The sequence below is a fragment of the Bos indicus x Bos taurus genome, chromosome 12 (assembly GCF_003369695.1).
Source record: "Bos indicus x Bos taurus breed Angus x Brahman F1 hybrid chromosome 12, Bos_hybrid_MaternalHap_v2.0, whole genome shotgun sequence".
NCBI lineage: Eukaryota > Metazoa > Chordata > Mammalia > Artiodactyla > Bovidae > Bos > Bos indicus x Bos taurus.
The window spans coordinates 24,418,246-24,437,597 of record NC_040087.1 but is presented as its reverse complement, the minus strand read 5'-3'; the positions used below and the strand labels follow the sequence as shown (position 1 = coordinate 24,437,597).

The 19,352-nt window shown below is 38.4% G+C and overlaps 2 protein-coding genes across 13 annotated transcripts in view; one reads left to right on the top strand and one right to left on the bottom strand.

The window, feature by feature from the left end:
• The first annotated feature begins 30 nt into the window (after positions 1–30).
• On the top strand, positions 31–9,314 carry EXOSC8 (exosome component 8). Its single transcript, XM_027557393.1, has 11 exons — positions 31–95; positions 2,001–2,037; positions 2,273–2,336; positions 3,338–3,411; positions 5,805–5,850; positions 6,710–6,815; positions 6,898–6,943; positions 7,709–7,805; positions 8,390–8,510; positions 8,718–8,824; positions 9,101–9,314. Exons 1-11 carry the CDS (start codon positions 79–81, stop codon positions 9,214–9,216), a joined length of 831 nt encoding a protein of 276 aa, XP_027413194.1. The 5' UTR covers positions 31–78; the 3' UTR covers positions 9,217–9,314.
• SUPT20H (SPT20 homolog, SAGA complex component) overlaps positions 9,226–19,352 on the bottom strand; it is a 39,469-nt gene continuing 29,342 nt past the window's right edge. For 7 of the 12 annotated variants that reach the window (XM_027557377.1, XM_027557384.1, XM_027557380.1 and 4 more), the window contains 5 exons: positions 19,114–19,169; positions 17,059–17,196; positions 11,927–12,032; positions 10,492–10,595; positions 9,226–9,734 (listed from right to left, as the gene is read on the bottom strand). In XM_027557377.1, coding sequence (XP_027413178.1) covers positions 9,597–9,734; positions 10,492–10,595; positions 11,927–12,032; positions 17,059–17,196; positions 19,114–19,169 — 542 coding nt within the window. In that variant the 3' untranslated portion in view covers positions 9,226–9,596. The remainder of the gene's footprint in view (positions 9,735–10,491; positions 10,596–11,926; positions 12,033–17,058; positions 17,197–19,113; positions 19,170–19,352) is intronic. The other 5 variants (XM_027557388.1, XM_027557382.1, XM_027557387.1 and 2 more) reach the window with 2 other exon arrangements.

Here is a 19,352-nt window from a genome sequence, read left to right as displayed (position 1 = left end):
GCGAAAAAGCAGCGCGGGCCGGAGCGGCGGTGATACGCAGGCGCAGACGCGGCACATGCGCAGATCCGCGGGCGGAAGATGGCGGCTGGGTTCAAGTGAGTGCGGTAGGCTGGCGGGCGCGAGTTTGTAGCCTACCGGTCGGTGGCTACTCTACCCTTGGGATTTTCTCATCGGGAGGCCACCCAACCTGGTTCCCATTTGTTTCCACCGCAGAAGCAGACGTTGGGCGGGAGAACTGAACGTCTCCCTTTCTGAAGGGAAAGGGCGCATCTTCTTCACACTGAGGCGGGCGATAGGAAGGACTGTGCTGAGCCGGTACCCGGTGCGAACGCTAGGCTTGGTGTGTAGTGGACTTTGCTGCCCAGGAGACACTTGTTCAGTTCAGTTCAGTTTAGTTCAGTCGTTCAGTCGTATCCGACTCTTTGCGACCCCATGAATCTCAGCACGCCAGGCCTCCCTGTCCATCACCAACTCCCGGAGTTCACTCAGACTCATGTCCATCGAGTCAGTGATGCCATCCAGCCATCTCATCCTGTGTCGTCCCCTTCTCCTCCTGCTCCCAATCCCTCCCAGCATCAGAGTCTTTTCCAATGAGTCAACTCTTCGCATGAGGTGGCCAAAATACTGGAGTTTGAGCTTTAGCATCATTCCTTCCAAAGAAATCCCAGGACTGATCTCCTTCAGAATGGACTGGTTGGATCTCCTTGCAGTCCAAGAGATTCTTAAGAGTCTTCTCCAACACCACAGTTCAAAAGCATCAATTCTTCAGTGCTCAGCTTTCTTCACAGTCCAACTCTCACATCCATACATGACCACTGGAAAAACCATAGCCTTGACTAGACGGACCTTTGTTGTAATGTCTCTGCTTTTGAATATGCTATCTAGGATGGTCGTAACTTGCCTTCCAAGGAGTAAGCGTCTTTTAATTTCATGGCTGCAATCACCATCTGCAGTGATTTTAGAGCCCCCCAAAATAAAGTCTGACACTGTTTCCACTGTTTCCCCTTCTGTTTCCCATGAAGTGATGGGACCGGATGCCATGATCTTAGTTTTCTAAATGTTGAGCTTTAAGCCAACTTTTTCACTCTCCACTTTCACTTTCATCAAGAGGCTCTTTAGTTCCTCTTCACTTTCTGCCATAAGGGTGGTGTCATCTGCACATCTGACACTTGTAATCTTGTAAAAAGCTTTGCGTCAAAATCTCAGGGCACCCTGCTTTCCCTGCCCAGTAGTTTATGTGTAAAAGGATTCTGCCTTGTTAGAAAGGTTTTCCTTAAGCGTTTTTGGTGCTACTCTCTGGGGAAGGCTATAGCTTTTCATTCTGAGTCCAGTTTTAAATGGATAAAATAAATAGGATTCCAAAGGAAACCAGTTATATTGAAACGACCATGTATTTTTATAAACTCTGGGCTTTTGACACAGTGAAATACCTGTTTTGAAATTAACTTTCTTAGAGAAGGCCTAGTGGGAAGTCTAAAGTAACTCCTGAAATTTCAAAGTAATGATACGCCTTACACTTACCTTAGGCAACTATAAAGTAAAAACAAAAACATTTAATCTGTAGTTGTTGAAGTCGCAGGTAGGGCTAATATTATAGTGGTTTATTGCCTATGCTCGTAATCGAAGAATATGCTAAATTTAAGTCACGGGATAGTGAAAATAAATACGTAATTTTTTTTTCCTACTAACAAAGTATTCCTGCATCAAAGTGTGAGTGATGCACACCTGGATTAATTATCTTTTTAAAGAGACCTAGGATTTTGGTCTCCTTACTTACACTTGTTTAAAGCAGAATTAAAGTCAGTCTTTGAGTGTGATTGTTATTGCAAAGGTAGCTACTTTTTATAATTAGCAACATGTGGCAATATAAACTAGAATTCATAACAGAAACTTAGTTACAAATTTTGGAGATTTCTGCTCCATCACCCCACCATTAAGATTATTGTTTCTGGATTTATATTGATTTATAATTTATCTCATATTTTTCACATGTCTTTCAGAACTGTGGAACCTCTGGAGTATTACAGGAGATTTCTGGTAAGTAAAGGTGATTATGTGATGCCTTTCGATAATGGTATCATATGCTTTTTTCATAAATACAAGTATTGATCATTATGTTATACATCTAATGTGTCAAGTATACTTCAGTTTTTAAAAGACAGTTTTAAAGTAATACAGATTAATTTATTTGAATTAATGAGGTTCAGTGTGTTTTCCCTGGTCTGTGTAAGATATACATGTAGCTGTAATCTACTTTCATATATTTACTTAGAAAGAGAATTGCCGTCCTGATGGAAGAGAACTTGGTGAATTCAGAACCACAACTGTCAACGTAGGTGAGAGTACATTGAATTCTAAAAGAGAATGTTGAAGTTGCTTCAGTTCTGAAAATAGAATCTTTTTTCTTAATAGCAAGTTTTTATTTGTAGAGTTTTTTTTAACTCACTCTCCTCTCACTAGTGGGCTTCCCAAATGTCTCAGTGCATGAAGAATCTATCTGCAGTGCAGGAGACAGGTTCAGTCCTTGGGTGGGGAAGATCTCCAGGGGAAGGAAATAGCAACCCACTCCAGTATTCTTGCCTGAAAAATCCTATAGACAGAGGACCCTGGCAGGCTACAGTGCATGGGGTCACAAAAGAGTCGCATACGACTGAGCAACTAAGCACATCCTTTCAGTTTTTATGTTCATGTTAAATTTAAAGTAACTCTGAAGTGTTTTCCCCCCTTCCTTCAAAAGTTGTAAGGTTTGGTTTCCTTCTATACCTTACACTTATTAAATCTTCTGTTGCAAACATGGAATTTTCCAATTTTACCCATATGACATTCCCAGGTTTTAGCCTCTGAGCCATTTAAACAGTATTTCAGATAAATTCTACCATGTGTAAGGGATCACAGTGATTTTTCTGTCAAGAGATTTTAATTTTTATAACAGCCCTGTGATTGAATGACAAATGACTCACTCAAAATCAAGAAAATGAATAATAATCCTAAAACAATTTGGTTGACCCTTGAACACTGAGAGGGTTAGGAGCACCGGCCTTCACAGAGTTGAAAATCCGAGTATAATCTTACTGTTATGGATTGGCACTCCATATCCAAGGTTCAGCATCCTTAGATTCAACCAACTGTGGATCATGTAGTACTATGGAAGTATTTATTGAAAATAATCTTTGTATAAGTGGACCAGTATAGTTCAAGCCCATGTTGTTCAAGGGTCAACTGTAATTTTACAGAGACTCAAGGAAGGAGTACATTTTCATGGACAACTTAGATATTTAGAGACAAAAATCATACGTAAAAGAAGAAAACTTTTTCATTTTTTTAAAATACTTTTCAGGTTCGATTGGTACCGCAGATGGTTCTGCTTTAGTGAAGCTGGGAAATACTACAGTAATTTGTGGAATTAAAGCGGTAGGTTTAATATACTTATTACCAAGATTTGAGTTACTAAGTTAGCTTCATATACATTAGATTATAATATACATCTATAATTCTACTGTTGATTAGGCAGTCAGGTATTTTAGTATTTATTTTCATTTCCCAAGTTTTCACCTTTGAATTTTAGATAATACAACCCAAGTTTAATGACTTAATTATAATTTGTGAACATTTGCAAATCTGCTGAAATGAAACAATTTTTAAAAAAATCCTCACTGCCTTTAATTTTTAAAGAATTTGGTTGTAATTTGAGAAATTTTAAGAGGTTTTTGGTGACACATTTTTATACAGTGATGGCATTTAATCTGTGCAAATGGGTAGAAAACTGCTTAAAAGTCTGAGGGAGTAAGAGCTACCATTTACTGAGTACTTGCTGTTTCTAGCACTTTATGTTGGGTACTTTCAGAATTGCCCAGTTTAATCACGAGAAACGCTGGGCTGGAAGAAGCACAAGCTGGAATCAAGATTGCCGGCAGAAATATCAATAACCTCAGATATGCAGATGACACCACCCTTATGGCAGAAAGTGAAGAGGCACTAAAAAGCCTCTTGATGAAAGTGAAAGAGGAGAGTGAAGAAGTTGGTTTAAAGCTCAACATTCAGAAAACTAAGATTATGGCATCTGGTCCCATCACTTCATGGGAAATAGATGGGGAAACAGTGGAAACAGTGTCAGACTTTATTTTGGGGGGCTCCAAAATCACTGCAGATGGTGACTGCAGCCATGAAATTAAAAGACGCTTACTCCTTGGAAGGAAAGTTATGACCAACCTAGATAGCAGATTAAAAAAGCAGAGACATTACTTTGCCAACAAAGGTCTGTCTAGTCAAAGCTATGGTTTTTCCAGTAGTCATATATGGATGTAAGAGTTGGACTGTGAAGAAGGCTGAGCACCGAAGAATTGATGCTTTTGAACTGTGGTGTTGGAGAAGACTCTTAAGAGACACGTGTACCCCAATGTTCATCGCAGCACTGTTTATAATAGCCAGGACATGGAAGCAACCTAGATGCCCATCAGCAGATGAATGGATAAGAAAGCTGTGGTACATATACACAATGGAGTATTACTCAGCCATTAAAAAGAATACATTTGAATCAATTCTAATGAGATGGATGAAACTGGAACCTATTATACAGAGTGAAGTAAGCCAGAAAGAAAAACACCAATACAGTATACTAACGCATATATATGGAGTTTAGAAAGATGGTAACAATAACCCTGTGTACGAGACAGCAAAAGAGACACCGATGTATAGATCAGTCTTATGGACTCTGTGGGAGAGGGAGAGGGTGGGGAGATTTGGGAGAATAGCATTGAAACATGTATAATATCATGTGTGAAACGAGTCGCCAGTCCAGGTTCAATGCACGGTACTGGATGCTTGGGGCTGGTGCACTGGGATGACCCAGAGGGAGGGTAGGGGAGGGAGGAGGGAGGAGGGTTCAGGATGGGGAACGCAGGTATACCCGTGGTGGATTCATTTTGATACTTGGCAAAACTAATACAATATTGTAAAGTTTAAAAAAAAAAAAAAAAGTCCCTTGGACTGCAAGGAGATCCAACCAGTCCATCCTAAAGGAGATTAGTCCTGGGTGTTCATTGGAAGGACTGATGCTTAAGCTGAAACTCCAGTACTTTGGCCACCTCAAGCGAAGAGTTGACTTACTGGAAAAGACCCTCATGCTGGGAGGAATTGGGCAGAGGAGGAGAAGGGGACGACTGAGAATGAGATGGCTGGATGGCATCAACAACTTGATGGACATGAGTTTGGGTAAACTCCGGGAGTTGGTGATGGACAAGGAGGCCTGGCATGCTGCGATTCATGGGGTCGCAGAGTCGGACACGATCGAGCGACTGAATTGAACTCAATCCTCTGAAGAGTCACTGGAAATTTTTCTCTCCAGATACTTCAGTTTAAGCTGACTCCAAAGTCTCTGCTTTGACTACACTGAGCTCTGAGTTACTCAGGCTAAGTTGAGATTCTTCCCCAATAAAGGTGGGGTGACATTTCACAAGACTTGCCAGGTTAGGGGCTTAATATTGTCTCATTTGAGGTTGGGGTTTAAATTCAGATTCTTGGCTACTGAGTAGGGAGAAGAGAGGTGGGGCAGAACTTTTAAGAACCTCCGGTCATTTTGCTGAGGTGCACTAGTCAGCTTTGCCATACCGCCTTCTTGCCTTGCGGAGCTAGTGCGAGTGGTGCTGATGTCTCCAGAGCCCCTGACCCACCTTCCCAGGCACAGTGGATGCTCGTGATGTTGCCAACTAGCTAAGATGGTCTTTGGTAGAGCCTTCCTTGACTGATTGCTGTCTTCACAATTTTCTAGTAGCTTCTTTCACATGGAAACATTTATATGCTTCTAGGAATTTGGAGCACCACCAACAGATGCCCCTGATAAAGGATATGTTGGTAAGTTAAATGGTTTTGTAATTTTTTAATAAATACTTTATTACTATTATAGTTAAATCTTAGTGGGTGAATTGAAAATTATTCAGAAGCTTCAGACCTGAAAAGTTTAATGTATGTATGTTAGAAGATAGTGTAAATTAAATAATCCTGTTAAATATTGAAATTGTTAAAAGAAGATAGTACAACAGCAAGGTACAGAATTTTGTAAATACCTTTGTCAAACTTGTTTGATCAGTTTATACAGGTGTCATCAAGCATCAACCTTTGACTCTTAGGCAAAGGGGTGTAATTGCGAACTTTTCTATTTTCATAAACTTACTTTATACCACTATGATTTTCTTTTTCTTAACTTGGACCATCTTTTCTTTATGGTGGGAACCAACATTTTAAAAATGCACAACAGCTGGTATGATTAGTGAGGCTATATACTGTTCCAGATTGGGGTACTTTGAAAGAAACCTAAAAACTTTTGTGAATAATTTACAATTGAAGGAAGTCTTAAATAGATGCTTGGGGTGCTGTGTGGTAGTGTATTTTTTTGTGCAGAAAAAGTCAAAAAAAATATAAATTTTATCTAAGCCTAAGATTTTCACGTGGAGAAGGAAATGGCAACCCACTCCAGTATTCTTGCCTGGAGAATCCCAGGGACAGAGGAGCCTGGTGGGCTGCCGTCTATGGGGTCGCACAGAGTCGGACACGACTGAAGCTACTTAGCAGCAGCAGCAGCAAGACTTTCACGAAAAATGGAAAAGAATGTAATTGATGTGTTATATGCTTTCCACTTGCCTTTGCAGTGGATAACACCTTTGAAACTAAACCAGAGGTGAAATTTGGTTCACAGCTGCAGTGTTTCTTTCAGTTCCTAATGTGGATCTATCACCTCTGTGTTCCTCGAGATTTCGGTCTGGCCCTCCTGGAGAAGAGGCCCAAGTGGCCAGCCAGTTCATTGCAGATGTCATTGAAAAGTAAGATTATCGTGATAAAGTTTGACTGTCATTCACTTTAGAGTTTCTGAACTTTTGTTTACTGTGCTGTCTTTAAATCAAGTTCACAGATAATTCAGAAAGAAGACTTATGCATCTCTTCAGGAAAGGTAAGAGGGAGTAAAGAAGCTGTGAGCTTTTATTAATTCTGAAGTGTTTTTTGGGGTGGGGAAAATATAAAAAACACAGAAGCCTTAAATACAGATATCTTGTTTCTAGATGGAATTAAAGAAAAAAAAAATCACTCCTACTCTGTAACTATCTAGATATAGTTCACCAAAAAACCCAGTAAATTTTGTTTACTTCATTGCCTGGCTAGAAACTATCTTTTAAGCTGATGTAATCTTTTTTCAACTAATAATGCAGTCATTTAAAATTTTTTTCCAGCAGATGGTTAATATCTGATCAGCTAACATGTTTAAGGTGAATCCACATTATAAATTTCAAGTCTGTCTGAAAACTTTGAACTACATTGACAAGTACCTAGAGGCTTTTCATGTTTGATTATATTGATTTATTAAGCAGTGTGAGACCTAAAAATTTCATGTATTAAGGTTTCTGTGGTAGAACACATTTTGAGTCTCATTTGGGCTTTTCAGAAGCAATTCCCTCATCTGCTAATTTAGCAGTAAGAATGGAAATTCCTCCTACATCTGTAGCTCCCTTGAGGGGAAATGGAGATGTTCACTTGTTCAGCTTTTGGTAGTTAGAAGCCAGCTTTTACCAAACTTGCTCACTTTTTTACTTTATAAAGGTTAATTTAAGTTTTTGCTTCAAAAGTTGATTGTTTAACCAAGGATGTGGTTTGTGAGTAGAAACAAATACCACATTATACCTATCAGAAAGCTTTAATTTCTTTGTCAACTCCGTTTTAGCTTGCTTGGGTTTTGTACTGTGATCTCATTTGCCTCAACCATGATGGAAACATTTTGGATGCTTGTACCTTTGCTTTGTTAGCAGCTTTAAAAAATGGTAAGCAACTTTAATAAAAGGGAATATTCCTACTTAAACGCCAGTGTTCTGTTTTGGTAAAATTTTCTAAAGGTTTTTGTGAGGACTTATCTATCCACATGTTTCTAAATTAAAGAAAAACAGTATTTGTATCCACCATATTTGCTTTGTTTTGTTAAGTAATACTTCTGCTACTGTATAGCATATGGAACTCTGCTCAGTATTAATGTGGAAGCCTGGCTGGGAGGGGATTTGGGGGAGAATGGATACATGTATATGTATGGCCGAGTCCCTTCCCTGTTCACCTGAAACTGTGCCAACATTGTTTGTTAATTGGTTGTGTGAGTGTGAGTGCTAAGTCTCTTCAGTCGCGTCCAACTCTGTGCAGCCCTTCGGACTGCAGCCCACCAGGCTCCTCTGGGATTCTCCAGGCAAGACTACTGGAGAGGGTTGCCGTGCCCTCCTATACCTCAATACAAAATAAAGTTTAAAACAAAAAATACTTCTGGACAAGTTTAAACAGAGGGAAAAGTGAATTAATCAAGCATAGAATGCCCTGTTTAACTGGAGTGAGAAACTGACTTAACATATTTGCCTTTTTGTAGTACAGTTGCCTGAAGTTACTATAAATGAAGAAACTGCTTTAGCAGAAGTTAATTTAAAGAAGAAAAGTTATTTGAATATTAGAACTCATCCAGTTGCAACTTCCTTTGCTGTGTTTGATGAGTAAGTTAATCAAAAGGTTGTGTATTTAACTGAAGGGCAAAGATTCTTACAAGTACAATCTTCAGCTTGCTACTAGCTTTTCTGGTTTCTACCGGTTCTGTCTAGCTCCCATCTAAGCTAAAATGCAGGTAGTAAGTTTAACTTACTTTTCTAACATAAAATGTGTCTAATGGGTTGATAATGTATACCTTTTTATTTTTAAAATAGCACTCTGCTTATAGTTGATCCTACTGAAGAGGAGGAACATCTGGCAACTGGAACCCTAACAGTTGTAATGGACGAGGAAGGCAGGCTCTGTTGTCTTCACAAACCAGGCACGCACTTTTCTTCCATCTCAGTACTAAACATGTAGATGAAAATCCAGAGTGAGCTTCCTTACATTAGGGAGGGCCAAATGGAATGTGGGATGTTTTATTTACTCAAGATGCCTTGCATCTTATATGTTAGTGGTTCTTAAACTTCAGGAGGTCTTGTTAATACATACCTACAAATCTTGAGACCATATCACTGGTTTATATTATTCAAATTTTGTTTTCTAACTTGACATGATATAGGTCATGTAAGAATTAAGTGTTGGCACAATTTTTCAGGTGGAAGTGGACTGACTGGAGCTAAACTTCAAGACTGTATGAGCCGAGCAGTTACAAGACACAAAGAAGTAAAAAAACTGATGGATGAAGTATTTAAGAGTATGAAACCCAAATGAGCAACCACGTTTTCAAAACAGATTTATAAAAACTGTATTTGTTACACTGTGCACAAACCTTTTATACTAAATAAATACCAAACTACATTCTTTTGAAAGATGTTTCTAGTATTTCTCAGGTCACTTCTGTATTATGTACCGTGAAACCATTTTTAAGAAACAATGACTTAGGCAAACCAACCCTAATGGTTTGTTAAACCATTTCCCTGTTTTTATTTAAAAACTATTTGTTTTTATTTAAAAATCAAATTTCTGTATAAAGTTTGTATGTCTAACAATGTAAAATACTGACACATTTTAAAAAACAAAAATGAAGTAGAAACTCCGAATCCTTTTGATTCAATGCTCTTATGTTTTTAAAAAGGAAAACTATTCAAGACTCAGAATTTTGGAGTGGTTGACGTGCCTCTCTTCATTTTACTTTTTGACTGGCTGCCTGTATGCCGATGACGATGTAGCTGAGCTGTTTGTGCTGCTGCTGCTGCCATAGCCATTTGATGCTGCAAGAATCGTAACTGCTGCAAAGAGAGGGAAAAAAATCTAGTTAGGTTAAACGTAGGTAGGTATGGAAAGATGATTTTCCTGAGAGTGATGAGAACAAAACTGAAAGGGAGAGAGCACCAAGATAACAAAAAGGGACTATACCACGTCGAGACAATGCACAGTCAAACAGCACCAGTGGTACAGAAGCCTGCTGAGGGCTTTAAAGACAGGGCTTTTAAACTTGAGAAGAAGCTCTGTTACTTTGCCTGGCCAGTCTATATTGCAGTAACTCAGCAACTTCAGTTACCATTGTGTTGTATGATAGTTTATAGCAGTATAAAACCACCCTGCAAATTAAAGATAGTCAAGTATACTATTCTGACTTCCTAAGAATGGAATAACACCTTTCTAAAACAGGTAGGACAATTTACAAATAGGAACACTGGTATACTTGCCTTTTTCTGCAGTACAGTATTAAGGAGTTAACCATTGGCACTTACAAATGACTATTTCAAAATATAAAGGAATCTAAAAATGTATGTTAATGTGCCACCAGCACTTCAAGAAAGATTTTAAATTAGGCAGAGAGTATGACTTAAATGTACAAAATAGATGCAGTGCTCCAAGTTGACTTGCTAAAGTTGTCAGACTTTTAAATAAATTTGCTAAATTATTTACCAATTACTGTATAGTCTCAAAAGACAGTAACATAAAACTGAAGTAAGGTATTTTGAAGTACTTTTGGAGCAAAGTGTCTTTAAAAATGTAAGCAGAGTGAAGTTGCTGGATTACTTGGATCTGTTGCTGCTGCTGTTGAAAGGCAGAGGAGAGCTGGAGTCTCTGCTGAGGAAGGCTTTGCTCAGGTCTGTTCTCGGCAGAGCCAAGCTGAGACAACACTACAGAGAGGAGAAGGGGAAAGCAGGCCAGTCAGAAAGTTTGAAGGCTACCAGGGTTAGAAAAGGACAACACAGAAAATGAAATAGAAAAGTATCAGTATGATTAATCTTAAGTATCAAATCACAGACATTTCAGAATAAATTTAGTACAGTATCCTGTTAGTTGAGGGGAACCACTGCCTGCAGGACTTCCTGGACACGAAGAGGGGAGGGCATGTGGCCGGAGCACTGTGCCCTCTCTCTTCCTGCATCTCACTGCCATTTCCCTGAGAAGGCTTTCTAGCAAAATGCTGACTATGCCAAGTTTAAAATACAACCAGTCAAGTAGGAAATGCAGTGGGAGAAACCCAAACTACCGTAAGGACAAAACTGGTAGACAAATGCCAGAAGACAGTACAATGACTATCAGACCACACTATTAGCAACAGAGGTGGTGAACCTTTTAGAGCTGAGTGGGATCAGGTGTTAAGTTCAACTATCTGTACAGATGAGGAAATTGCAGGCCTCAATGGTCTGAGGGACTCACTACAAGGTAATTTAGTGGCAAGTCTGGAACAAACGTTCTTTCCATTAAAATTACACTACTGCCATTTTAGGAAATTTATAGTTTGTAGGGTAAAGGTTTATTAATAATGAATTTCCACTTGGGAATTCACTAGCTCTAAATTAGAACCTTATGTAGCTATTCCAGACACTGGAAATTATACTGAATTCATAGTAAGCCCAGTGATAATTCAAAATATTCACAAGTTCACTCATTAGTCTTGACACACTATCTCAGATTCCGCAGACATGTGACTTACTGATTTTAATTAAATATGAACTTATAACTGCTGTCTTAAATTGATGAGATAATCTTCACTAAAGGTAAATCTTTGATTCACCATTTATTACTAGAAGTGGTGAGCAGTCATTTAGTATATCTCTCTTTTTTCTTAACAATTGTCTTAAGCTTTGCTACTTGACTATTAAGTCCTAATTCATGCACTATAAGCTACTAGAATGAGACAAAAAACTGCAATCTAGAAAAGTGCAGTCTAGATAACCATGATAAACTAGAGTCAACTGCTTGGAAGCATCCTACTAAGTTGGGTAATTGTACAAAATTTTGCTAACAAAATATAGCATGAGGTAAACAATTGCTATTAATAATGTAGGTCAAAGCACTTTTATCAAAATAATGAAAAAAATCTGTGTCTCAATAGTTCACACATTAAATATAAGTGAAATTTTTTCTTGTTTTTGCTTGCAAAAATGAAAAAGTTTCAGTGGTGAGATCCCAAGAGATACTTTTAATAAATTCAACATTACTTAGTTATGAAGATACCAACCAGCTGCCTGTGAATGCATAAAACTTCCTACTCCGGCAAGGTTAATAACTGCAGCGTGCTGAGCAGATAAGGCTTGTTCTTGACTTGTCAAACTTTGTTCAGAACCCTGAATTAAGAAAAAAAAATATATGACATGTACAAAAAGAAAAAAACCAATTTTGGGTTAGTGGGAAGGACTGGTATTTTTTCCCGTATTAAAAATCAACATTAGACTCAGTCTTATAAAAACAGTAACAAGGAAAAGCCTTCAAAGGTATTTAGAATTAGCAAGAATAAACAGTATTTCAAAAGCAAGAAACCTAATTTTCAGAATTGATTCTGTATTGGTTAAAAGGCAGAGGAACCAGAGATCAAATTGCCAACATCTGCTGGATCATCGAAAAAGCAAGAGAGCTCCAGAAAAACATCTATTTCTGCCTTACTGACTATGCCAAAGCCTTTGACTATGTGGATCACAATAAACTGTGGCAAATTCTGAAAGAGACGGGAGTACCAGACCACCTGACCTGCCTCTTGAGAAACCTGTATGCAGGTTAGAAAGCAACAGTTAGAACTGGACATGGAACAACAGACTGGTTCCAAATAGGAAAAGGAGTACGTCAAGGCTGCATATTGTCACCCTGCTTATTTAACTTACATACAGAGTACATCATGAGAAACGCTGGACTGGAAGAAGCACAAGCTGGAATCAAGATTGCCGGCAGAAATATCAATAACCTCAGATATGCAGATGATAGCACCCTTATGGCAGAAAGTGAAGAGGAACTAAAAAGCCTCTTGATGAAAGTGAAAGAGGAGAGTGAAAAAGTTGGTTTAAAGCTCAACATTCAGAAAACAAAGATCATGGCACCTGGTCCCATTACTTCATGGGAAATAGATGGAGAAACAGTGGAAACAGTGCCAGACTTGGGGCTCCAAAATCACTGCAGATGGTGACTGCAGCCATGAAATTAAAAGACACATACTCCTTGGAAGGAAAGTTATGACCAACCTAGACAGCATACTAAAAAGTGGATATTACTTGGCCAACAAAGGTCCGTCTAGTCAAGGCTATGGTTTTTCCTGGGGTCATGTATGGATGTGAGAGTTGGACTGTGAAGAAAGCTGAGCACTGAAGAATTGATGCTTTTGAACTGTGGTGTTGGAGAAGACTCTTGAGAGTCCCTTGGACTGCAAGGGGATCCAACCAGTCCATTCTGAAGGAGATCAGCCCTGGGTGTTCCTTGGAAGGACTGATGCTAAAGCTGAAACTCCAATACATTGGCTACCTCAAGCAAAGAGTTGACTCATTGGAAAAGACTCTGATGCTGGGAGGGATTGGGGGCAGGAAGAGAAGGGGACGACTGAGGATGAGATGGCTGGATGGCATCACTGACTCAATGGACATAAGTCTGAGTGAACTCCGGGAGTTGGTGATGGACAGGGAGGCCTAGAGTGCTGCAATTCATGGGGTCGCAAAGAATCAGACATGACTGAGCGACTGAACTGAACTGGTTATTTGATGCTGTATTAATAATTACTAAGGCATCTAGAAAGCTTCATCAGAACTATCTTTTTTTGAGGTATAGCTGATTTGCAATACTGTGTTAGTTTCAGGTGTACAGCAAAGTAACTCAGTGGCTGCACCAATTTACATTCCCACCAACAGTGCACAAAGGCTCCCTTTTCTCCACAGCCTCTCCAGCATTATTTGTAGACTTTTTGATGATGAACATTCTGACCGATGTAAAGTGATACCTCATTGTGGTTTTGATTTGCATTTCTCTAATCATTAGCAATGTTAAGAGCATCTTTTCATCTGCCTGTTGGTCACCTGTACATCTTTGTTGTACATATGTCTATTTAGGTCTGCCCATTTTTTGATAGGGCTGCTTGTTTTTTTGATACTGCTTCTATAAAGCTTCATCAAAACATTTTTTAAAAAGCTTAAAACACTCTTTGAACACAATACTAGTTTCTAGTGAGCAAATTAGATCAAGAAAAGGAAACAGACAGACAGATAATAAAGGGAAAAAAACCCATTCTTATTTGCAAATGGCAAGACTATTACTGAAAGAAAAAAATCCCTAAGCAATCTACAGAAAAAACAGAATAAGTGAGGTCAGTAAGATCACAGAACACAAGGTCAACACCAATTGTGCATACTAGTGATAAACATGTAGAAAATGAAAAACAGTACCATTAACAATCCCCGCCTCCCCCCCGCCACCCGCCAAATGGATAAAGCACAAAAACAAAACTTAGGTGTAAGTCTATAATACACATACAGGACTTGCATGCTGAAAACTAGCTGATTTTAGCCTAGAGACATACCATATTCATGGACTAGAAAACTCACATAAACATGGTAAACCTCTCCCAAGATGACCTATAGGTTTAAACTCAATTCCTTTAAAAATCCCAGCAAGGTTTTTTGGAGATATAGACAAGGTGATTCCAAAATTTACAAGGAAAAGCAAAGGATCTAGAATAGCTAAACAATTTTGAAAAAGAAGAACACAAGAGGATTTTCCCTTTGATTTTAAGATTTACTATGACCTCTGACAAAGGTGCAAAAGTAATTCAACTGAGAAGGATGGCTTTTATAACAAATGGCGCTGGAGCAAATGGCCAACAGTTTTCCCCCATAAATGAACCCGGACCAATGTCTCACACCTTATACGAAATTAACTGAAAATGGATCATAGATTTAAAATGGATTCTTTTGGGCAGAGAAGCCAGAGAGGAGTTCTTAACACTTCACACCTAAAGCAAAATTCACTAAAAAAAAAAAAAAGTAACTCAGACTTCCATCAAAAGTGGAAGCAACCCAAATGTCCATCAATGGATTAATGGATAAACAATGTGATATATAAATCAAATACTACTCAGTCTTAGAAGGGAAATTCTGACACACACTACAACATGGATGAACCTTTTGGATATTATGCTAAATGAAATAGGTCAGTCACAAACAGACAAATACTGTAAAATTTCACGTATGAGGTGCCTGGAGTAGTCAAACCCATAGAAACAAAAAGTAGGCTAGGAGGAGGGGGAAATAGGGAATTCCTTAATGGGTATACCATTTTAGTTTTGCAAGATGAGAGAGTTCTGAAGATTAGTTGCACAACGGTAAGAATATATCTAACACTACCAAAGCGCACACTTAGAAATGGGTAGGATGGTGAATTTTGTATTACAGGTATTTTACCACAATTTTGTAAAGAAAAGTACAAATCAAGAATTTTTTATCGAGCTAAGTAATCCTTCATGTGTTAATAAAACGAGGTTTTGTTTGTTTTTTTTTTTTTTTCTTCTTTTGACTTAGTTCTCTTTTTTTTTAAAGAATCTTTTATTTTGTATTGGGGCACAGCCAATGAACAATGCTGTGGCAGTTTCAAGTGAACAGCAATGGGACTCAGCCATACATATACATGTGTCCAAAAAATAAATAGTTTTAAGTACACCATTCTTGAGAAGTCTAATAGGGGATGAGCATTATCCAACCAAGACTTGACTGGGCAATCTTTGGCAGAAGGACTGATGGTGAACATTTCATATGTTTAATAGTGAGCTAACCTGACCTGCCTGTTGAGAAACCTGTATGCAGGTCAGGAAGCAACAGTTAGAACTGGACATGGAACAATAGACTGGTTCCAAATAGGAAAAGGAGTACATCAAGGCTATATATTGTCACCCTGCTTATTTAACTTATATACAGAGTACATCATGAGAAATGCTGGGCTGCACGAAGCACAAGCTGGAATCAAGATTGCCGGGAGAAATATCAATAACCTCAGATATGCAGATGACACCACCCTTATGGCAGAAAGCAAAGAACTAAAGAGCCTCTTGATGAAAGTGAAAGAGGAGAGTGAAAAAGTTGGCTTAAAGGTCAACATTCAGAAAACGAAGATCATGGCATCCAGTCCCATCACTTCATGGCAAATAGATGGGGAAACAGTGGCTGACTTTATTTCTCTGGGCTCCAAAATCACTGCAGATGGTGACTGCAGCCATGAAATTAAAAGACGCTAGCTCCTTGGAAGGAAAGTTATGACCAACCTAGACAGCATATTAAAAAATGGAGATATTACTTGGCCAACAAAGGTCCGTCTAGTCAAGGCTATGGTTTTTCCAATGGTCATGTATGGATATAAGAGTTGGAGTGTGAAGAAAGCTGAGAGTCGAAGAATTGATGCTTTTGAACTGTAGTGTTGGAGAAGACTCCTGAGAGTCCCTTGGACTGCAAGGAGATCCAACCAGTCCATCCTAAAGGAGATCAGTCCTGGGTGTTCATTGGAGGGACTGATGTTGAAGCTGAAACTCCAATACTTTGGCCACCTCATGCGGAGAGCTGACTCATTTGAAAAGACCCTGACGCTGGGAAAGATTAAGGGCAGGAGAAGAAGGGGACAACAGAGGATGAGATGGCTGGATGGCATCACCGACACAATGGACATGGGTTTGGATGGACTCCAGCAGTTGGTGATAGACAGGGAGGCCTGGCATGCTGCAGTTCATGGGGTTGCAAAAAGTCAGACATGACTGAGCGCCTGAACTGAACTGAAAGGAAATGCTGCAGGTGGGACTCAGGAATCAGTATTTTTTTAGCTTCCCAGATGACTCCAAAGTGCAGCAAATGTTCAGAAAACCCTGAACATTTTAAAAGTAAAGTTCCTTTTACTACTTTACTGCAGTTCTTATTCAATTTCTCTTTGGCAATATACAGAGTGTTCGTTTTTGTCTATTTTCTGTTTTAAGCTTCACAATAAAAAGAATTTCTCTATTCTAACAGAAACAAAATACTATAAACAGAAAGATGACAATGGGGTGGAAAATACATGGCCTATCATAGAGGCAGAAAGACCTGGATGTGAACCCTGACTCTGACGCTGTGTTGTTGTGAGCGCGCTGGTCACTTGAGTCTACTGCAGACTATGCAAGATGGAAGTGACATCATCTGTTCAGTGTGCCTGTTGTGAGAGTTAGAAATAGGCCTTGATAACTGATAGCTACTGCTGTTAATAAAGAAAGGAAAGCATATGAAAAGTTTGTTCAAACAGTCTAAAAACACTTGAAATAGGCCTGAAACATACCAAAAAAAGATATAATTCTATGATATCATATGGAAGGTAGAAAGGACATACCTGCTCCCCAGGTTGTTGAGGACTAGAAGTTGTGGGTTGCTGGGGCTGCTGAGGCTGCTGTGGTGTAAACTGGGAGAGCTGCTGCTGCTGCTGCTGCTGTTGCTGCAGAGTGTTAAAAATGAGCGAGCCGCCTGGAAGCTATTAAGAATTTGAGCAAGAAATAATTAGGCAATTTTGGATTATTTAAATTTCCTTATTCTACAAATGTTTCTGGGGCATTCCCTACCCGTCAGGTAGTCTTCCAGGGATGAGGAAAACGAAGTCAACAAAACTGAAAACAAAACAAACTCCCTGCTCTTTAAAAAAAAAAAAAAAAAGGGACAATCTCTTTAAATACAATTTTCAAGTGCTATTACTCTGGCTCTCAAATACATTAGTAATCTCAAACATAAATCTTTCTACTTCAAGTTAATACTTAGCTGTCTAAATAAACATACTGCTTTGGCTTAACTGTTTATACATCAACACAAAACAGCACTAAATGCATTTGCAAGTATAAAAAAAAGCTAGTGATAATGAGGGATATATGTTAAAAAAGCTCATTTCCCTAAATTTGGTCTAGCTTTGCCCAAATCCAGAGGTGCATGGGTTTTTATATAACATAGCCAGGAAGTCCAAAGCTGAAAAGAAAATGCATTAGATGCCCATATTTAGTTTGGAGACATTACAAACTCTGTCATTATGAATCTAAATTAATAATAAAAAAATGTTTTTACAAGAAGCATCCAGAAAATTCCATATTAAACACGAAAACTATGCATTCCAAATGCATCAGAAAACAAATGTTTTTCCATTTTATTCTATAGAGGTTTAAGTTAAAAGCACTTTGAAGTTTTGGGGCAAAGTCCAAGCAAATACCTGGTGAGAAACTCTTAGATCTGTACAGTCAAAAAAGAGGTGTCTAGCGTCAAAAGCTCTACACCCAGCAGAGCTCATTGTTAAGTAAATCTGGACAAAGCACAGGTCAAGTGTTTCCTTCTCAATTAGTTAGATAATAAAAATGTAGCAGAATATAATTTGTAAGGAGGTTTTTGCCCTTATTATCAGTGCTATTAAGGAATGCCACTACTCTTAACACTGAGCTTGATCCCTACAGAAATCCCTACAGCAAAACGCAGGAAAGCAGGCTAAACAAGCTATCCCAATGTGTCCATATTATAAGTGGATTATTCTGCGATGCGTATGTAAATACTGACACTGTCTGCATGCTGTACAGGAAGTAAGTTAGGTTTTAGTTCTAAATGTATTTCCTGATTTATTATTTCTGAATATCAGGTTGGATGGATGTGATTATTATTTTCCAATAATCCCTAGCTCTGCCATTCTGTGTCTCCAAATCTTTATTTTCATGTCTACCTTTTCTAACAATTCTCTGTAGACAATCTCATCCATTTCCAACCTACTAGGCTTAACACTGAGTGCGATCCTTAAAGGACCAAGCACAGCCCAGAATACTCTAAATTCACAACATGTACTAAATATTCTCTACCTACATTTTCTCTTTATATGTTAATACTGAGAAAATGTATAAGAAAAGTCTCATCACTCGACACAAACTGTAACCTAATGGACATTTACTGCATGACTATTTAATAGCGATTGAACAGTCACCTGCCTGGCACTGTGCTGTTAAGTCATATTCTCCTCAGGAAAAGAACACACATACCTTCTCTAAAAAGCTTCTATTCATGTATAAAATCTATTGTAAGCAAACAGCAATACTTATGTATGTACATAAAAAATCTGTTACAGAACAATTAATTTCTAAGTGTATTTGCTGCTACTACTGTAGGCAAGTTATTCTTCTTGGCAGCTGTGAACTCTCCCCTCTGGAAATAGTTCTTAATTTGGCAGGGCTGTCAGAGCCAACAGAAGTGTGGTACATGGGTACCAATTTTTTCCTGCTTATCCACTTAATCATACTTTTAGATGATTCTCAACAACCTCAGAACTTCAAATGCTAAAATGTGCAAACATACATGGTTAAAAAATAAAAAGCACTATAAGAAACTTAAAAAAACAAACAAACTATCAAAAGCAGTGTTTCAGGTTTACCTGGAGTAGATTTAAGGGCCTGAGACTTGAAGTATTTTTTAAACCAAATGGAACACCTATTAAATAAAACTCATGGTTAAAACAGGAAATTAAAACTTTATTATATTTGGAGGTACTTTATACTTTAGCATATAAAAATACAACATTTTAAGTACTCTCTGCACAGGCATGCGTATTTTCTATACTTTAAAATTTTCTTAAAACCAGCCCTCCAATTTCATCACTATTTGTTGATAACG

Bases quoted from the DNA above. Each gene is read 5' to 3' on its own strand.
- EXOSC8 (XM_027557393.1), top strand. The intron at 2,337-3,337 runs GTGAGAGTACAT...AATACTTTTCAG, and splicing joins AACCACAACTGTCAACGTAG to GTTCGATTGGTACCGCAGAT. The intron at 8,825-9,100 runs GCACGCACTTTT...ACAATTTTTCAG, and splicing joins CTGTTGTCTTCACAAACCAG to GTGGAAGTGGACTGACTGGA.